The 19,982-nt window shown below is 36.7% G+C and overlaps 1 protein-coding gene across 2 annotated transcripts in view; it reads left to right on the forward strand.

The window, feature by feature from the left end:
• The window catches only part of EDIL3 (EGF like repeats and discoidin domains 3), a 388,593-nt gene that overhangs the window by 107,679 nt on the left and 260,932 nt on the right, over positions 1–19,982 (forward strand). For both annotated transcript variants that reach the window (XM_036998533.2, XM_036998532.2), the window contains exon 2: positions 19,434–19,562. In XM_036998533.2, coding sequence (XP_036854428.2) covers positions 19,434–19,562 — 129 coding nt within the window. The remainder of the gene's footprint in view (positions 1–19,433; positions 19,563–19,982) is intronic.

The raw sequence follows: 19,982 nt of genomic DNA on the forward strand, positions 1-19,982 counted from the left end.
GACAAAGATCACCACATACAGAAAGCAAACTATATAGACATACTTACTGACAAATATGTATGTATCTTCAGACGCATGAGTTTGGCAGCCATGATAAACCCTGGGAGTTCACACCGGTGATGCCTGTGTGATGAGAATAGGCTGGGTCCCTAAAGATCCACTTTTAATATTGCCTTCATTAAGTAAACATTAAACATCCATGGTCCATCATAATACTCACTAACCTCTTTTTCTTTCAGTTCAACCTTGGTGGTTATCATTTCTGTTTCCACCTAGTTGTTAATTAGATTTTTGGATTTTGTGAGTTTCTTATTTTTTTTTCTTATTACCAAAAAGTGTGTGTATGATTCTAGAAAACATTAACAAAATAAACATAAACACAGTGAAGAATATTTAAATACTCCTATAAATCTCCCTGTTCTAGAGAGAGCTGCTGTGCATCTCTTTGCCTATGTGTTTCTAGTTCTTTTTTCCTTCTTCCTCTAATTCTGAAAAGAGATAAAAAAAAGTATGTCCTGTTTTTTTCAATTCATGAAGGGTTTTGACAAGATTCAGTAGCATTCCTGTGCTGACCCCATGCTTACAAATGCTAATGATCTCCTGTAAAGAGTAATGCCAAGCTCAAGGTGGTGGAGAAGGGGACGGGGATGCTGGCAGGCCCTGTAGAGGCCTTTTAGTGTCTACTGTTAAGTCTGGGTCTGGGAAGGCTGCCAACAACAATCACACTCATTGTGCGGCCCACATTCAGAATAGAATTAGTTTTAACAGCCTCTAAATTCATATTTCTTTTGGATTACATCTGCAGTTAATCAGATTATCCTTTATTCTTTCTTCCTAGGTGATGAGAACTCAAAATTTTACTTGTTGGCACCGATATTGTTAACTGCTCCTGTGAAGGAGGAACAGAACTCATATGTACATATTATTCACAATATATACATTAACTTGGAAATAGTCCCAGCCCAATGCCAACAACCACAAAGAGGAACAATATACTATTAGTGGTATTCTAAATTGGGATGATATTTTTGGAAGGCTGTTAGGCAATATTAATAACAATTTTTGAAGTATCTGCCCACTTCTAAGGTTTTTTATTTCCAGTACAAGTAAAAGTTCACAATCATGTTTGTACAAGAGTGATCAATTCATAATTATTTATAGCAGGAAAAAATTTGAAACTTCCTAAATGTCCAGTGGTATGGAACTACATATAAATTATGATGTACCTCATATATTTTAGTACCATACATTTGCTAAGCAGAGTGAAGTGTCTGTGTTGACAATCTCTGACATACGTTGTAAAGCAAAATGAACAAGGTATGGAAAAATGTACCATTTCTGTCAGTTTGTATAAAACAAACATAAATGAGTATTTATAAATTTCAAAAAGGACATAAAAATAGACCTAACAGTGACTATTTCTAGGGTTCAAGAATGAAAAACAGGAAGGGAGGGGAATATTTAATGCCCATGTAATAACTTTTTAAAAAGAGATGTGTCTTCCTTTTATAGTTAAGAAATATTATATTAAAATGAGTAGAGCTCAACAGAACAAAATTTTGTGGGATGTATTCAAATTCGCAATGATTATAGTTTAGGAATGGGACTATAGAGAAATTGTGCTTTCTGTTTTCTTATTGCTGTTTTTATGAACTCTTTACATACACTGTTTTAATTTTTAATTTTAATTTTTCCAGCTTTATTGAGATATAGATGACATATAACATCATGCAACTATAAGGTGCACAACATGTTGACCTGATGCATTTACATGTCACAAAATGATTACCCCCCTGTAACTTTAGCTAACACCTGCATCATGTCACAAAATTACCATTTTTTTTGTGCTGAGAATATTCAAGATTTACTTGCTAAGCAACTTTCAAGTATATAATACATTATTATTAACTATAATCACTATGCTGCACATTAGATACTCCAAACTTACTAATTTCTTAACTGAAAATTTGTACTCTTTGATCACCATCTCCCCATTTCTCCTACCCCACAGCCTCTGGTAGCCATGATTCTAGTCTGTTTCTATGTGCTCAGCTTTTTTAGATTCCACATGTAAATGGTACCATACAACATTTGTCTTTCTGTGTCCGACTTATTACACTTCGCATAATGCCCTTAAGGCCACCCATGTTGTCACAATAGGCAGGATATCCTTTCTCATGGTTTAGTAAGATCCCATTTTATATAACATACCACATCTTTGTTATCCATTCATCTGTTGAGAGACAGAGGCTGTTGCCATATCTTGGATACTGTGAGTAACGCTGTAGTGAACCCGGGAGTGCAGATATCCCTTTGAGATCCTATTTTCATTTTCTTTGGATATAAACCTATCTGTGGAATAGCTGGATCATTTGGCAGTTCTATTTTTCATCTTTTCAGGATCCTTATACTGTTTTCCATTCCGTAATGGCTACACCAGTTTATATGCCTGTCAGGAGTGCCAAAAGGATTCTCTTTTCTCCGCATCCTCACTGACAGGTGTTATTTCTTGTCTTTTGATGACAGTTTTTCTAACAGGTGTAAAGTGATATCTCATTTTGGTTTTGATTTGCATTTACCTGATGATTAGAGATGCTGAGCATCTTTTCATGTGCCTGTTGGTCATCTGTGTGTCTTGTTTGGACAAATGTCTGTTCAGCAACTCTGCCCATTTTTTAATCAGCTCGCTTGCTATTGAGCCATATGAGCTTTTTATATATTTTGAATATTAACACCTTATCCAGATAGGTGATTTGCAAATATTTTCTCCCATTCAGTAGCTTGCCTTTTTTGTTTTACCAGTTTCCTTTGCTGTGGGGAAGCTTTCCTTTTTTTTTTAAGCTTTTTAATATGATGTAATCCCACTTGTTTACTTTTGCTTTTGTTGCCTTCACTTTTAGTATGAAATCCAAAAAATTCTTTGAGTGATGTCAAGGAGGAACTTACTCTGTAATGTTTTCTTCTAAAAGTTTTATGTTTCAAGACTTAATTCAAGTTAATCTATTTTGAGTTGATCTTTTGTGTATTTTGGAATATAGGAGTCCAGTTTCATTCTTTTGCATGTTGCTGTCCAGGTTTTCCAACACAAACACTACTTTTAGAATTAGAAAAAATGTTGAATTTTAGCCATGGAACAATATAAAGTGCTGATTAATAGTTCAGGTTCCTGAATCATACTGCCAGGGTTCAAATGCTGTGAATATAAGCAATTATCTTAATTTTTCTAACAATAAAAGTGCTTGGATAATAATAGTTACTCGGTAAAATGGGTTTTATCATTACTATTATCTTAAACACTAAGGGAAAAACTTATGGTCAGAGCAAATTTGTGTGCAACACAGACCACATCATTAGAATGATAGTCATATTGATGCCTGAAAGGCTAACCATTTTAAATCTGTGTGCTCTTATACTTAAGTTTTCAATGATGAGTCACTTTACCCTCTATGTAAGTTTGGTATAATCTTACTTTTGTAAGCATAATATGGATTCAGAGAGGATAGGTTTTTGTATAGAGAAAAGGCACTTGACTCTGTTGCTTAGAGTATCCTTCACAACTGAAAAAAAGCAGTCATTAGCCACTTAGTACAGAAGGAGTTCATTACTCCTGATAATAGCTCTGTTGTAGTGGTTCATTGATCTACAGCTGCCATTCCATAGGAGGGACAATGAACTCCTTCTAGCCAAATTATTATTAAGGTGTGTGACCTCAAGCTAACCAAAGCTTTATTTCTATTGCAGGTGTTTAGGTGTTTCATTTTTTTCATGTGATTGTCATCATTGTATTTTTTTTTGATAAGCGAGCATAAGCTTCAATTCACTTAAATATGTATATGAAATTATTTCCCAACATATATATTTATCTAATATGGACCAGATCTTATTCTAGGATATGTTATTCTTGATTTAAGCAATGATTTATATGCTGTGATCATCCACATAGTTTTATAAGTAAGATTAGGAGTAATAGATGAATTTCTTTTATAATACTCAGGCCCTCAAGACTTATCTAATTAATAATTTATATAACAGGAACTAAATATAACAAGGAATGAATCTATATCAACATATCATATTTTTTCTCTTTTTAAAAATTGAAGTATCATTGATATCCAGTCTTACATTGTTCCAAATACACAACACAGTAGTTTAACAGTTACCCAGATTATTTAATCCTCACTCCTATTAGTGCAGTTACTGTCAACAAGGAAGATGCTACAGAATCTTTGGCTATATTCTCCATGCTGTACTACCATCCCCATGACCAACTTATATTATGATTGAGAATTTTTGTGCCCCTTTATCCCCCTCACCCTCTCCACCCACCCACCCCAACCCTTCACCCAAGGTAACCACCAGTCATTTCTCAGTGTCTATGAGTGTACTGCTATTCTGTTCATTTTGTTTTCCTTTATTTCTGTATTCCACAAATAAGTGAAGTCATATGGTATTTGTTTTTCTTTGCCTGGCTTATTTTACTGAACATAATACCCTCTAGATCATCCATGTTGCTGCAAATAGCATGATTTATTTTCTTTTAGTGGCTGAATAACATTCCATTGTGTTTATGTACCACATCTTCTTTATTCATTCATCTACTGATGGACACTTAGGTTGCTTCCATGTCTTGGCTCTTATAAATAATGCAGTGATTTATATATATTGCTGCATATATCTTTGCAAGTCAGGGATTTTGTTTTCTTCAGGTAAATTCCTACAGTGGAATTACTAGGTTGAATGGTATTTTAGTTTATAGTTTTCTAAGGAAACTCCATACTGCATTCCACAACAGTCATACCAATTTACATTTCCACCAACAGTGTAGGGGGGTTCTCTTTTCTCCGCATCCTCGCCAACACTTCTTATTTCTTGTCTTTTGGATAGTGGCTGTTCTAACTGATGTGCAGTGATATATCATGAGAATTTTGATTTGTATTTCCCTGATGTCTAGTAATGTGGAACATCTTTTTGTGGGCCTATTTGCTATCTGTATTTCTTCTTTGGAGAAATGTCTGTCAGGTCCTCCACACAATTTTTATTTGGGTTATTTGCCATTTTTGGTGTGGAAGTGTTTGAGTTCTTTATTTATTTTGGATGTTAACTCCTTGTAAGATATGTCATTTACAAATATATTCTCCCATACTATAGGATGCCTTTTGTTCTTCTGATGGTGTCCTTTGCTGTACAGAAGCTTTTTAGTTTGATGTAGTCCCTCTTGTTCATTTTTTACTTTGTATCCCTTTCCCAAGGAGATGTGTCCAAGAAAAAATTGCTCGTACTTATGTTCAAGAGATTTTTGCCTATGTTTTCTTCTAAGAGTTTTATGGTTTCATGTCTTACATTCAGGTCTTTAATCCATTCTGAGTTTACTTCTGTGTATGGAATTAGACAGTATTCCAATTTCATTCTCTTGCTTGTAGCTGCCCAGTTTTCAAGATCAGTTATTGAAGAGTCTGTCTTTCTCCATTGTATTTTCATGACTCCTTTACCATATATTAATTGACCACATGTACATCTGTTTATATCTGGGCTCTCTATTCTGTTCCATTAATCTATGGGTCTATTCTTATGCCAGTACCATATTGTTTTGATTGCTGTAGCTTTGTAGTATAGCTTAGCCAGGGAGCATAATCCCCCCCAGCTTTGTTCTTCTTTCTCAGGATTGCTTTGGCTATTTGGGGTCTTTTGTGGTTCCATATGAATTTTAGAATGATTTGTTCTAGTTCATTGAAAAATGCTGTTTTTATTTTGATAGGGGATGCATTGAATCTATAAACTGCTTTGGGCAGGATGGCCATTTTGAAAATATTAATTCTTCCTATCCATGAGCACAGGATAGAGCTCCATTTATTGGTGTCTCCTTTAATTTCTCTCAGCAGGGTCTTACCGTTTTTAGAGTAGAGGTCTTTCACCTCCTTGGTTAGGTTTATTCTTAGGTATTTTATTCTTTTTGATGCAATCGTGAATGGAATTATTTTCCTGATTTCTCTTTCTGCTAGTTCATTGTTAGTACATAGGAACACAACAGATTTCTGAATAGTAATTTTGTATCCTGCAACTTTGCTGAACCCAGTTCAACTTGGCATTTTTTTGCATCATGGTCTATTCTAGTATTTGACTGATGTGAAATGCCAGCCATTGCTTTTCAGAGATAGTAAGCATAGTCTACTCTAGAAAGAGAAAGTTCATAGTGAGGGATATAGCTATGTTAACTGAAGATTAGAACCCAGAATTGTTCCCCTTTAAGCAGAAGGAGGATCAGATAGGCAAGTGATGGCAAAATTAAAACAAGAAGCCAAATTTATCCAAAGGATGAGAAGGTAGACAATATACAACAATATTAAATAATTGGTGACCAGTGAGAGAATGACAAGAACTTGAAGAGGTGAAGAGAGAAGGCGAAAGAGAAGAGAGGCAAGGGAAACCTTCCCAACACACACAGTTTCTTATTTCTGAAGTCATGCTGCCTATATGTGAATCTTACTTTGCCATTATTAGTCTGTGCCTTTGGGTAAATTCTGCAGTTGTACTGCAAAGTTACTAATTTCTATTTGCTTCTTATGTAAAATGAGGTTCCTTATCAATATCAGCAAAGTTGATGATAGGGATATTATGAAGATTATGTGAGATAATTCCCATAAAGCACTTAGTGTAATATTTGGCTCACAGTTAAGGCACAAAATTATTAACTGGTATTATTATAAAATGATGAAATGTTCTAACAGATCAGCTAAGTGATGGAATAGAATCCAAGGCTATATGAAATTTGGAAATTGAGCAAGCAGGTAATTTTATCAGAAAATTTTTTTCAGCAATAGTTTGCATGATTTCAGGCCTGTGGATAGTTGTCACCTACACAAGGCAGTTATGTCAAAACGGAGCTATATGGGGGCTTGGGACAGGAGTTTATGTAGTTTGAAGCCTACATCCCAGTTTATTTTAAACTGCATTCATACTACACTTATTTGAGAGTCACTAACCAAATTGCATAGACTGTAATTCAACCAATAAGAAAAGGGAAAGTCATAGGGTCTGAACCTCATTAATTGCAGAGATGAACTGAATCTGGGTTCTTTTGGCTAGAGCTGCGTAAAACCCTCCCCTTTCAGATCAGGGTTGCTTCAGGGACTGGGAAGGCACTGGTGGGTATCAAATGATCACAAAGAGGAGGACAGGAGGGATACAGAGATTGTAAACCAAGTAAGGCCTCACAGAGTGTGAACCAATGCAGAAATGAGGCTATTGATAGAATAGATGCAATAGGTTTTTTAATGCATTCAAGTTCTCAAAGAGTTGTCTATTTCTGTGCTTAATGGCTTCCTTTCAGAAAGTCATATTTCTCTTCTATAGGCCAAAGGAGTAACATAGTCCCATGTCCTAAGTATTTCCTTGGTCTTTTTAGTATAAAAGCACTAATATTCTAAATGGAGCTCCATTAAGGCATTTGCAACTCCTGAAGAAAGGGCACTTTATGTCCCTTCTTACAGTCAGGTTGTTCCTTATAAAGATGCAAATTGGAGTGCTAACAGCAATAACCTGATACCTGTTGAAAACCCAGAATTTGTCAAGAACACCCATAATTGCCCAGCTGTCTTTCTTGTCAGGAACTTCCTTGCATTAGGAAAACACATTGGCCATATAGTCATTAAATCTGAATAACATACACCATGTTTGTGAAAAGAATTAAAGAGTTAATATATTCTTAAATTTCTCAGTAAGCATGTCTAAAGACAGTGGCCTATCCAAGTTGTTTATATTTCTACTCCCCAAAACTGTTTTGACTGTAGACAAAAAGATTTAAATTCTGAAATTTTAGAGATTATCTGGAATTAGAATATTCATCAGCTATTTTATAGTATGTTCCTTTCATGTGAAAACATTGCTGTAAAAGGTGGTCTGAAATCATTTACTCTTTACAAAATTTAATCAGGATCTAAATCTGACTTTTAAAATATGACTTCCACTTTATAAATTAAATAGGTGTATATTGGTACTTTTAGTTGGAAGAGGATTAATTTTAATTTTTGTGAATATTTTTTCTCCAGTCACCAAATGGATAGACATTTACAGTGTGACTCAGTGATGCATTTTATAAACATGTTATTAATGAGATGATTGACTATTTTAAACACCTGGTGATAAATAGTTGGATGGCCCTTAAAACAGTAAAAGATATTCCTTCACTTTTTATACACTGTATTTTGAAACTATTATTCATCTTCTGTCTTCAATTATGACTTTTAAAGACAAGATTCTAAATAAGACACAGAATTGCATTTTACAATTTTTTTTCCCATAATTTTTAACATGACATATTCTCTCTGCTTGAAAAATGGATAAAATACATTCTCCAGTGATGAACAAAATGCCCTGTTCTTTCTTTGGGCCAGTATGCTTAAGAAGCAATCAAGTTAGCCAACTTGTTTTCAACCCACTTTTCCTTGAAGGTTATTTCTATATTATGGCCAAGAAGCTTTACATTGAGAAAAGGCAGAATTGACAATCTAAGATCTAAATAAAAAAAAGCAATGTGAAACTTCCACAGTTGCACATGGCACTGAATTTCATCTTCTTTGTAACCCCTGATTGTTTTTATAAAGTCATTGTGAGTTTGTGTTCTTGGCAAGGATTGATGCTCCAAGTGCTCACCATCATGATGCACTATTATTTATATACAGCAGCCAAATCTATCTTTTAGTTTGTCCTTTGCTGTCACCTGAAGAATAGCAATATTCTCTGAAAGAACAATTCACTGGGTTTATACTTTTTGCATAATTATAAAAATAAATAATCTTAGAGCACAAAACTGCATAAACTATCTTACACGTGGTTAGAAAAAAACAGAAGTGGTCAGGTGTCTTTGCTTTGCTCTGTTGACTGTTGCCTTACCTTTCTGGCAGTGAGCCCCAGCCGTACCTCTAACCAGACACATGATTGCAAACACATTGCCACTATCGATTCTTGTTTCCAAACTGAGCCTTCAGTGCTTTCCCTCTATCTTTTTTACCATGTTTTTCCAGGCAGCAAATTTCTGTTTATCCCAGGTGCATGCTGTCATCCACTCTTCTCAAGCCTCAGATTCCATCAAGTTGTCAGCAACCTGCTAGAAAGAGAAACCACCAGATGGGAAGCCCTCAATTTGTGTAACAGCATCTACAAACCTACAGGCATCCAGGCCTAAACTTCCTAGCCCACCGGCCTCCCTCCCCCACCGAAAAGTCAATTCTTCCACGTGTACTCTGAGCCCATCCATTGTATGTTCTTCACATGCCCTACCCTTCTGAGTATCCCCTCTCTACTACTGTATCTTTAGCCACTTCTTTCTGTAGCTGCTTCCTGTCAGCATCAAAACATTGCCAGGTTTCTGCCTTTTTAAATACATCTCAAACCCCTTTCTTCCACCTGATTTTTATTTGGGTAACTGTCTTTGGATAACACTGACTATATGCCAGATGCTGATCTTTGGCACAGGGGAGGACTGGGTGATTTAGGCTGAAATGATTCCAAGCTTTAGAAAGTTTGCAATGTAAGAACATGTCTGCTTCTAGACCATGTTTTCAAACACTCTTCTTAGAACTTTTGTTTATATTACTGTGATTTAAAAAATCAACTCTATGTTAATTTATCTATCTACAACTGAAACCTTTCTCCCCCGGTTCAGTTGTATAAAACCAACTTTCCACTGAATATCTTCATGTGGGTGTCTATAGGCACTTTAGCACACACATTTCCAAAACAAAACTCATCACCCCCTTTCATTACTACTCCAAAACTTGCTCCTTAGACCATGTTTTTTATCAATATGGAAACAGATTTTTGTTGAATTCTGATACGTGTGTTTTCATGCTTATGTCTTCTCATTACTTTCAGCCATCACATTAAACCTGTAAATTTTGTCTCTCAGTTTATCTTATCCAATCTACTCCTTTCCATTTCCACTATTAGTATTCTAATCCAAGCCAGCAATTCCTTGTACCTGAATAACCTCTGTCACTTTCTAACTGGTCTATCACCCTTAAATTTTACCTCCTTGTCACCAGTTCTCCACACTTCAGTGAAAGATGAATTATTTGAAATCCAAATCATGTCACCCTCCTGCTTAGCACTCTTCAGTGGCTGTCAGTGCTCAGGAATGCCCAGACTCATTAGGAGTGTCTTAAGGACACTGAGTATTCTTCAAGCTTGCCTCTTGCCCTTTTTATTTACTCTCTTTAGCTAAAGTGAGTTTCATCCTGTTTTCACTCTGACTTAAACACAAGCTCCCTGCATTTGCATATGCTTTCCTCTTTGCCTCAGATCTCTTGTCCCACTTATTGCCTAGCTGGTTTCCACTAATCCTCTGGCCTTGAATTGGAGATCACTTCCTTTGGGAGGGCTTCCTAACTCACAGTTCTGAGATTCATAGACCTAACATGCAGTGATGACTATCTTGTCAATTTATTTGTGTTTTACATTAGATGATAGAGAACAGATAACTGTCCATCAGCAGCCCCATAGTATGTGCAGCAATTGTCACTTTTAGTGGCATGTAAGATGGCTTCAGTAAATATTAACTGGATGACTTGACAGATGTTATTCATAGGTAGAAATATTATAGTCAGAAAGTACTCGGAAATTCTATTATAGGGTAGAACTTTTCTTGTAATTTCTAAAATTTCAGCTAATTGATAGGAATTCAATATATGTTCATATTAGACTCTTCTGTTCTAACATACTATGTGCATTTGTTTGCCAATTCTAGCTTCCTGCAGATGATTTTTTCATAACTCATACTGTCTGAGCAAAGAAAGATAGTCAAAAAACTACTTTTCCTCATTTGCCTTCCCCTCAGTTGAAGGCATGTGTGGGTAAAATGGAAGTTCCTATGGCCAGGATCCTCAGCTGACCCTAAACTACTTGGTGATGTAACTGGCCTGCTGCTAGGCTACTGCTTCCACACCCATAAGGCAATAAGCTAATTATTGACTGTGTCACTATATAAAGAGCTCTGCCCAGTGCTCTGGGCAGAGGCACAGACCAAGGAGGATTACAGACCTGCAGATTGCTGAATGCGGACGTGATTCTAGTGCTCGACTTATCACCGGGAGAACAAGCTGGTAACAAACCCTTTTACCCCATTGTCATTCCTCAGTCTCACTGAATCCACAATGAATCCAATGCTGAAACCCACTGGCAAGACAGCATGAGAATATAAATTTCCTCTTTCTGTCTTTCCTTCTTCCTTCCTTCCTTTCTCTTATTCATTTTCCTTCTTCTTTAATAAATTGAAATCTTTGGATGAGCTTTAAAAACATGTGGAGGGCTGAGTCCCACCCCGCAGTGATTCTGATTTAATTGGACTGGGCATCAGAAGTTTGAAAAGCTCCCCTATGATATTAATATACAGCAAAACTTGAGAACCACTGGGTTAGATCATTTCTAATGTCCTGTTCAATTCTACAAACTCTTGATTTTGTTATTTTAAAAGATTCTCCAGAGTGTTTTAAAATACAAAATACACAAAAAGATTTTCTTTCAGAATGTAGAACTCAAAATATTTCTTGTCTTTTCATGCAGTTAGCCTTGATTGAAGCTGCGTGTTGAAGGATGTAAAATTCCAATTGTCAACACTCAACAATTGTTGCTGATTTTCTTCTAATTTTCAGTAGTCCTATATTCCCTTAGCATTTAAAAAGTTACCAAAAAAGGAAAAATGTTTTTAGAAATAATGGGATAAACTACTGGCTAACATCTGAGAGACAACATGCTTCAAATTAGCTTTAGCATGGCTCTGAGTGAGTCTAAATTTCTTTGTTCAGTCATTAGACTTGTGTCTTTCATAGGTGAGTATGGTCGTTTTGGGGTCCTATGGACACCAAGGTGTGGAATTGGATGGTCTTTTGTTCTAAGTATGTCCAATGACTTTCTGGTACAGTGGCATATCCTAGCAATACAAATAAACTTACTAGCATTTTTATCTTTATCCTTCTCTACTCCTAATTGCAGGATGGTCTGAGATACCAACTAGAATCTATTTTTAATGCACACATGGAGCTAACAATCAAATCAACCCCTTTTAAGTATATATATTTTTTAAATTTAAGCTGCTCACACTAATAAGCTTTGTGAAAGGAGGCTTTAAAATAAAAATCTATACATCCAACTCATTACAATGTATAACAATTTCAATATTCAACATAGTCTCTCAGGAGGTACCAAAGTAAATTGAGAGGCCTATTGTTGAGTCACAAGGTGACATTTATTTTGTTGTGCACAGTTTCACCAGCAGTAAGTCATAAAGGTGCTAACATTTCCTGTGAGTTTTACCAGGCTGAGTATGCAAATGTCCTGAACTTTATCTCATTTTAACTAGAGTTATTGTTCACTTGTGTACTAGAATTGGCTCAATTTGCCAAATACTCTGTTTACAGGTTGGTTCAAATTCTAATTTGTGCAGTTGAAGACAAACAAAGCTTTTATTTTCTTTCAGTTTTTAAGTGAAATGGTAAGAGTATAGCTGCCAAATTCAATGGAAGAGGAATAAACTGAAGATGAGGTCATAATACCGGGGCCTACATTGTCATGGTTGTGCAACATGAATTTAAATGGTCTCTATGTTTTACTTTCCCATATAAATATGTGTTATGATGTCCTTTACATTTAGTTTGGGGAGATATTGAAGAAATTAAATAATATGTTAGTGAAGTAACATGTTTGAGTGATATTTTACAATTTTTTTGTTTCTAATTTTACATCTGTATCCACGTTTTTGCAGAAATGGACAGAGGGCAGAGATGGAGGTGCAAACGTAGGTGACTTCTGGCATTGTTAAAGGAACAGAAAATGGAGAGGCATGCATTAATCTAAATAAATGATTAATGTATTTACATTACTTTATAAATACATGCATACATTAACAGTATTGTATAAATATATTAAGTAAAAAAGATACCAATATATACATAAGCACATTAACGTGTAAGTAGAGTGATATATTTTCAGTAGATGTTTAATACATGTTAAGAATAGGCTTAGCAGAAATGCCCTTGATTAATTATCCTAAGGACAGATATTCAAATGGGGCTTTAAATTATAAATTGGTTCCTACTAAAGTTGTGTTGCCGACAAAATCATTTACTGACATTTTGTTACTGTGCTTCAGATACACTGCCGTCCTTTCCATCTCTTGAGTTCATCAGTCTTCTGCCTATCCTTAGGGCCATACATTTGCTGTTGCTTCTGCCTAGAAGGTTCTTCCTTCAAGGATTTAACATGACTGGTTCTTATTCTTCCTTCAGATTTCAGCTCAAGTGGCACCTCCTCAGAGAAGCCTTTCTTGACTTCCTGCCACTGCCTTTCTCTTCAGCCTGCTCTGCTGTCCTTCCCCACCCAACCCCCTACTGCCTCCCAGTGGCTTTTATTACAGTGGGCAATACCTTGCTTGTTTATTTGTTTTTCGTTATGCATCTCCTGTATTATTATAAATACAGACTCTAAGAGTGCAGGAACCTTATGTGTCTTTGTATAGCTTGTATTCCCAGTATTTGTTGTGGTTCCTGGAGTATAAGTGCATGATGAATGGATCAGTGAATCTCTGCTCTGTGAACTGGAGATAGGCACTGACATATAAGGACAATTGAATGTGTGAGCCCTCCTAGAGTTTCAATGTCCATGAGGGAAATTAGCTGTTCTGTCCACAATTCCCCAAATAGTACCAACATAGAATTTTCTCCTTTACCTGGCATTAGAAGTTGTACAGTAGGATACTGAGCTCACAGAAAAACACAACCACTCATAAAGGTACGGGTTTCAGGTTTTTGGGTGTTTTGCTCTTACTATCTTTTGCAGTACGACACAGTATTTTACAGGTGCCCTCACACTTGGCTATGTAGGCTAAAAGATTATTGCAAATTCATAATGAAGTAAAATAAGACAGTCTCTGAATCACCTTGAACAGGATGTAACTGGCAGTAGATGGTGGGTCAGTGAGAAGAATGAAGTGGACACTGCACACAGACAAGATGGTCCCAGTCCAGGCAGAACCCTGGAGAGTGGGAGGAAAGAGCAGACAGAAGTTAAATTTAGTCTGCAATGAGTTCTTGCCCCTGGGAAAAATAATTGCTTCATTCTATTGCCAAAAGGCAAATCGGCACCAGCTTAATTTGCCTGAGTCTGCCATAAACTGCAGATGGAATCATAAAACATAGTTAGATTCAAATTAAACACATCTGTCCTAATCGAAAGCAGGTGAGGCCAGCCAGCCAGGAAGCATCCAGGTATAATGCTGCACACAGATTATAATGTGCAGAAGTATATTTTAGGAGCCTGCTGACAGTGGAATAAAGAACCATGAAGTCAGGTATTGTCCTCTTTCCTTTATTGAGCCTGCCTTCTTACATTGGTTGCCATCTTAGTTTTAAAAGACTCTACCAACATATTCACTGGGAAATGAACAAATGGACAGAAACCATTGTTAGAACTCCAAGAGTCTATTGCATTTTAATTAGGATTCTTACCTAAACTGATGTTTTATCAGATTAATTAAGATGACAGGGAATCAGAAGTCCCTACCATGCATTTTAACTGGACCTTAATTCCAGCCAAAGAGGGTTTGTTTCTTCTTAAGGCATCAACCTTCATCTGCCCCACCCACTGAGAACAGTGGGTGTGTAGAGAAAAGAGATGGCTGGGATGTGATGGTTTTGGTAAAGGTAACTATGTAATTTACCAAAACCATGCCAATTTTGAGAGTAAAAGGAGATGAGGGTGCCACGGTGCCAAGGAAGGACAAGTTGCCCACAGGCAAGGAATGCCCTTAGCCCTCCGGGTCCTTCTGCAGCACTTTGAGGATCCCACCTGAGCACTGGAGCCTCCCTCTGCCTGGGCCACCTGCAGCCAATGACTGAACAGGATAGGGCGTCTGTGGCTAGTCATTTCTGCCCTTGGGGGATTACAGAGTCAGTTTGCTCGGAGCTGCCCTGGTGGACTGGCCCAGGCTCAGATCTGCATCACGCACTGAGGCTCTCTGGCCCAGGCCTGCTTCGACCTCTTCCTTGCCATTTCCCTTCATGGGTGTCAGATCTGCCTTACAAGATGAAGGCTTTTCCTGCCCATTTTTGCTTCCTTTCTTTCATAAGCACTACTTTTCAATAAACTTGTTGCACTCTGTCATAAAGTTTATTTCATAAAGAACCCATCTGACACAGGGGTGCTATTAGTAATTAAGTGTGGGGAACAGACTTAAAGTGCAGCCTTTAATAATCCTAATTATGTTTGGTGGACTTCTGTTGTCCAAGGCCCAAACTTTGTTTTCTGCTAACACTGTCCATGCAACACAGGTGCCTGTGGGGGCCTTTCATAATCTCAGGCAGACCTGGAAATATTAGACCGTAAGTGAATAAACTGACTATTTCTACTGAAGTGGAAAGGGCATTTCCTTACTTCTCTCTTCGAAAGACTCTTCTTTGTCCTCACTTATTTGTCGGTATGCCCAAGGACCATTCCTCTGCCCCCATGCCCCTCTCCCCTTTGCCCTCCCTGTAAGGACTCACTGAAACATAGTTTTCACTTCCATACTTGACAATCCATGTTGTAGCAAAACCTCTCCAATTCTCCATCCACTTATTCAGTAGCTTTATGGGACCTTTTCATTCTGGAGGTCCCACAGACCTCTCAAACACCTTAATTCCTTCAAAACTAAGTCCATTATATTTGCTTATGGAAGATGGCCAGGAGGTCACACAGGTAGGAGCTCTATATATTATGCACTTAGATTTCTTGCTCTCGCTCAGACTCCACCTCAATTTGGTCACAGTGGCATCTTGATTCTACCTTGTACATTTTGGTCAAATCTCTTACCTCTTTTCTACCTTTCAAAAAGATACTGAATAAATATTAGTAATGGAGATAAAAATATGATTTATCACAAGTGTATAATGTATTAGAGATAAGTAGACCTAAGCAAAACAAAACAAAACAAAAATCAACTAAACAGAAGCTGGCAACTACAAGATATAATGAGAGGTGAACAGACAGTCCTATCTCATTTTGACCCCAGAAATGGCATGTGACTGGTATACACATCTGGTGGAAAAATGATTAGATTAAGTATCATCACCTAGAAAGGAAAGCACAAATACCAGGAAGGTCTCTTAGGCACCAAAACCTCTCATAATGATGGAATAATCAAAGGGACCAGACATCCGGCCTTATGTGACCCTGGGTTTATCAGGATTTTAAGCTCACGTCAGTTATAAACTTGGCTGTAGGAGTGAGAGGGATGAGAATTAGAGGCTCTTGGATTTTGAATAAATATATAAAAATAGCCTGAATGCTTTAGAACCCCTAGGCATCTGCTCATGCCTTGCCTTTCTGCTGTAGACATTGCTTCTGTCAGGGTAAATAAATCAATGTAAACACCCACAACGTGCTTTGATCTGTTGACATTGCTGCAACAGCAGATCCGGGCCTGGGGAGCACAAAGCACTCTCTGTAACATTGACAAACACAGAATTATGACTGACATCTCGCCAAAAAAATGTTTGGCTGTCAATACTTACCTTCATGCAGTTTACTGAGTTAGTAGTGACTGTTGTTCGTACAAAACTGTGCTGCCTTGGCTCACAGCAAAGGCAGAGAAGCGTGATTTCATTTTTAAATGGGTGATTGAATTTTTCTAGAAAGTCTCCACAATAATGCTGTTGCCTCTAGATCAGTTGTCTGAGGAAAGAGGTGGTAGCAATTTGGGGGAACTTTCATTTCCTGTTTCATTACCTAGTATTTAGTAACTGGATTGGGGTTAAATGGTGCCTCCATTGCTTTCCCTGTTCATAGCTACCTCTAAGGAGGGCCAAGAGCATCCTTATCAGTTTTTATGGGGCTACTTGAAAAGGCTAATGCTTAGTCCTTTTGTCTCTGCCTTGATTCCTCCACTGATTTAACACCATGTAGCCTGGCCCATCCTTCCAAAACACAAATGTGATCATAGACTTCCCCATGCATAAAGTCCTTTTATGATTTTTCAGGTGCTTAAAGATAAACTTTGAAATTTGTGTCACAGTATACAAGGCCTTTATTTATATGACCAAGTCACCTTCTGAGCTCTTTTCTCTGTATTCCTCATACACTTCTAAGCTGAAATTTATTGTGGCTTATGTGAAGTTCCTGGAATGAGCCATGATATTTTTCCTTTGTTCATGTTATACCCTTTGCCTGGCATATTGAGCATGTACCCCTTCCTCTTCTGTATCACCTGGCAGCACTGAATTCTTTTAGGAGTCTCAGTTGATCCTACCATTTGGGTCATATCTGCTAATGACAACTCTTACTGCTAGGTACTATAATTGCTATGTCCCAGCTTTTTTTTTTTTTTTGTCTCCCATAGTAGGCTCTGTATTTCCTGTATTTCCTGATGGCAAAGACTCTTTAGTTCTATATGTCCAGCACTTAGCTCAGTATGTACCATAAACTAGGTATCCAGAAGGATAGAGGGACAAGTGTATGGATGATGGAAGGATAGCTGGGCGACTAGCTAGATAGATATATAAAGAGATAGAAAGTTTATTGAAATATCTTTACCAGATATCAACTTCTCCATGCAAATGCACTCTATAGAATGCTGCCAGGATAGTCTTCTTAAAATATAGATCTTACCATGTCAAAACTTTAAAATGCATAATAAAATATTCATTGGCTCCTCATCTTATAAATTATGATGCCACTTTTTAATCTTCCCTGATCTGACAGAGTTATACGTTATTAGCCTTTCCCAACCAAATGCCCCCTGGTCCAGCCATACTAAATTTTGCATTCATTCATTTATTCACTTATTTTATAACTCTCTTTTCTAATATCTGCTCCAGTGAGAATATAGCATATTTATCTATCATATTAGTATAGGTAATGACTTGCTTTTTAAATTTGACAAAAATATTAACCTCCATTTTCATTTTCCTAAAATTTTGAAGAGGTTAGTCTACAAAAAAGATGAAATAATTCACAGTAGAGCTCCTGTAAAAGAATAGTTCCTAAGAAATATAAAGGAGTATGAAGTTGGGGTCCACATATTTTTCTTAAGTTTTGAAAAACCTCATTGTCTTTTAATCTGTGAGATAACTCTTTTACCTATAAAGCTCCCTTAAAAACTGTAGGGGCTTTTCTGAATCTGATTCACACTCTCTCTGTGCTAGAATACCATATCTGTGACTGTCTGAAGCCTGCTTTTTTTACTCCAGACTTAATCAGTGCCACTTTGCATATGTCCGCTTGCCCAGGGATAATACACTTAAGATTTCTAGAGCCCCTTTTATTTACCTGAGAGAGACTTGTAGGCTGCACCTGAATTATTTGAAATGTTTTCACAATGGGTTTTATTCCAACATCCTTGGTGTGATATTTATGTCAGGGCCATATCTTTCTGACAAAGCTCTGGATTTGATCTTTCATTAGCTTGAGAAGCTGGAGTTAAGTAATAGTTTCATTTTTTATTACAAGCCCTGGTCTTTCTGTGTTCCTTTTCTTTACTTTCAAACTCATTAGTTCTTCATTCAGCACATCTTTTACTTGTACCTTACCAAAAGTAGCTCTTAAGAACCAACAAACACCTTAACATTCTGCCTGGAAATCTCATAACTCAAATGCAAGAGTTCATTAGGTACATTTTCTATCATGCAAATTCCCTCAGCTGACAGATTACCCATTGCTTTTCTCTACATAACATGGATAGCCATTTTTCTGGCCTCCAGTAGCCTTTCTCTTAGCACTTTTCCAAATTCCAACGGCCACCCAGAACCAAACCAGAGGCCACATATTGTAGAGCTTTGTTATGTTAAAATTTATTTCCCTCTAGCCTGTTCTCTCTTACTCTTCCAAGTTTCTTTCACCTCTCTCGAGCAAGCTAGGCTGAATTTATTCTCATGACTATGGCAGGGTTCCAAGAAAGCAGAAATACTCAAGTATTTTTTCAAACCTCTGCTTTAAGTTGGCTATCACATCCTATTGGCCTACACAAGTCACATGGACAAGCCCAGATTCTAGGGATCCAGAACTAAAACCCACCCCTTTAGTGAGGGGAATTGCAAAGTGTATGGATATAGAAGGGTAATTTGTTGGAGTAATCAATAAACCGGTCTACCATAAATATTTCAGTTTAACACTTAGACAGTGTTTGATTTATATATAAAGAAGGAACTGAAGACTGAAATAATAGCTTTTAGTAAGCAGCTCAATATCAGTGCTTGAATTATAAAACTTAATCTTTAACCATGTTATATACTTGTTGTATATCTACCAATGTATATCTTAAAAGCACATGGTTTCAAATGGGTCTTACATTCCTTATCTGTAAACCTAAACAGTACAGTGACTTTACCAAAGGAAGGTGAATGGGGATGTGAAATAATAAAATTCAGTGCATAGGACAAAAAAAAAGTCAATATCTGTTTCTTATTCCTCAGGTGATATTTGTGATCCTAATCCATGTGAAAATGGAGGTATCTGTTTGTCAGGATTGTCCGACGATTCCTTTTCCTGCGAGTGTCCAGATGGCTTCACAGATCCCAACTGTTCTAGTGTTGTGGAGGTTGGTAAGTGCAAGATTTAAGCATTTCAGTAGTGATCCCCCGTTTCATGAGTGACTGACAGATTTGTCTGTAGTGCATTATGGGTATTCTGTATATATTTCTTTGTTGCTAAATATGGTACTTCTCTGTAGGACTCAATTTTATCATTTATTTGGTTATTTCCATTTTATATTTATTTGATATTTTTATTAGTATTCTCAAATAGATAATTTAAAATATGTTTGAGTGATGAAGACTAGGCTTTAAAGATACAAATTATACTTGTATATAATAAATTTCTTACTTAATATTAATATACATTTAAAATTTCATTCTCACTGGAAAATATTTTCCAAGTTAATTTGTTTAAATTAAATAGTCACTCCAAGGAAATTAGAACTTTTTTGTGAGTGATAATGTCCATCAGTATTTTTTAGCTCTTCT

The sequence above is a fragment of the Manis javanica genome, chromosome 1 (genome assembly GCF_040802235.1).
Source record: "Manis javanica isolate MJ-LG chromosome 1, MJ_LKY, whole genome shotgun sequence".
In the NCBI taxonomy this organism is placed as follows: Eukaryota; Metazoa; Chordata; class Mammalia; order Pholidota; family Manidae; genus Manis; species Manis javanica.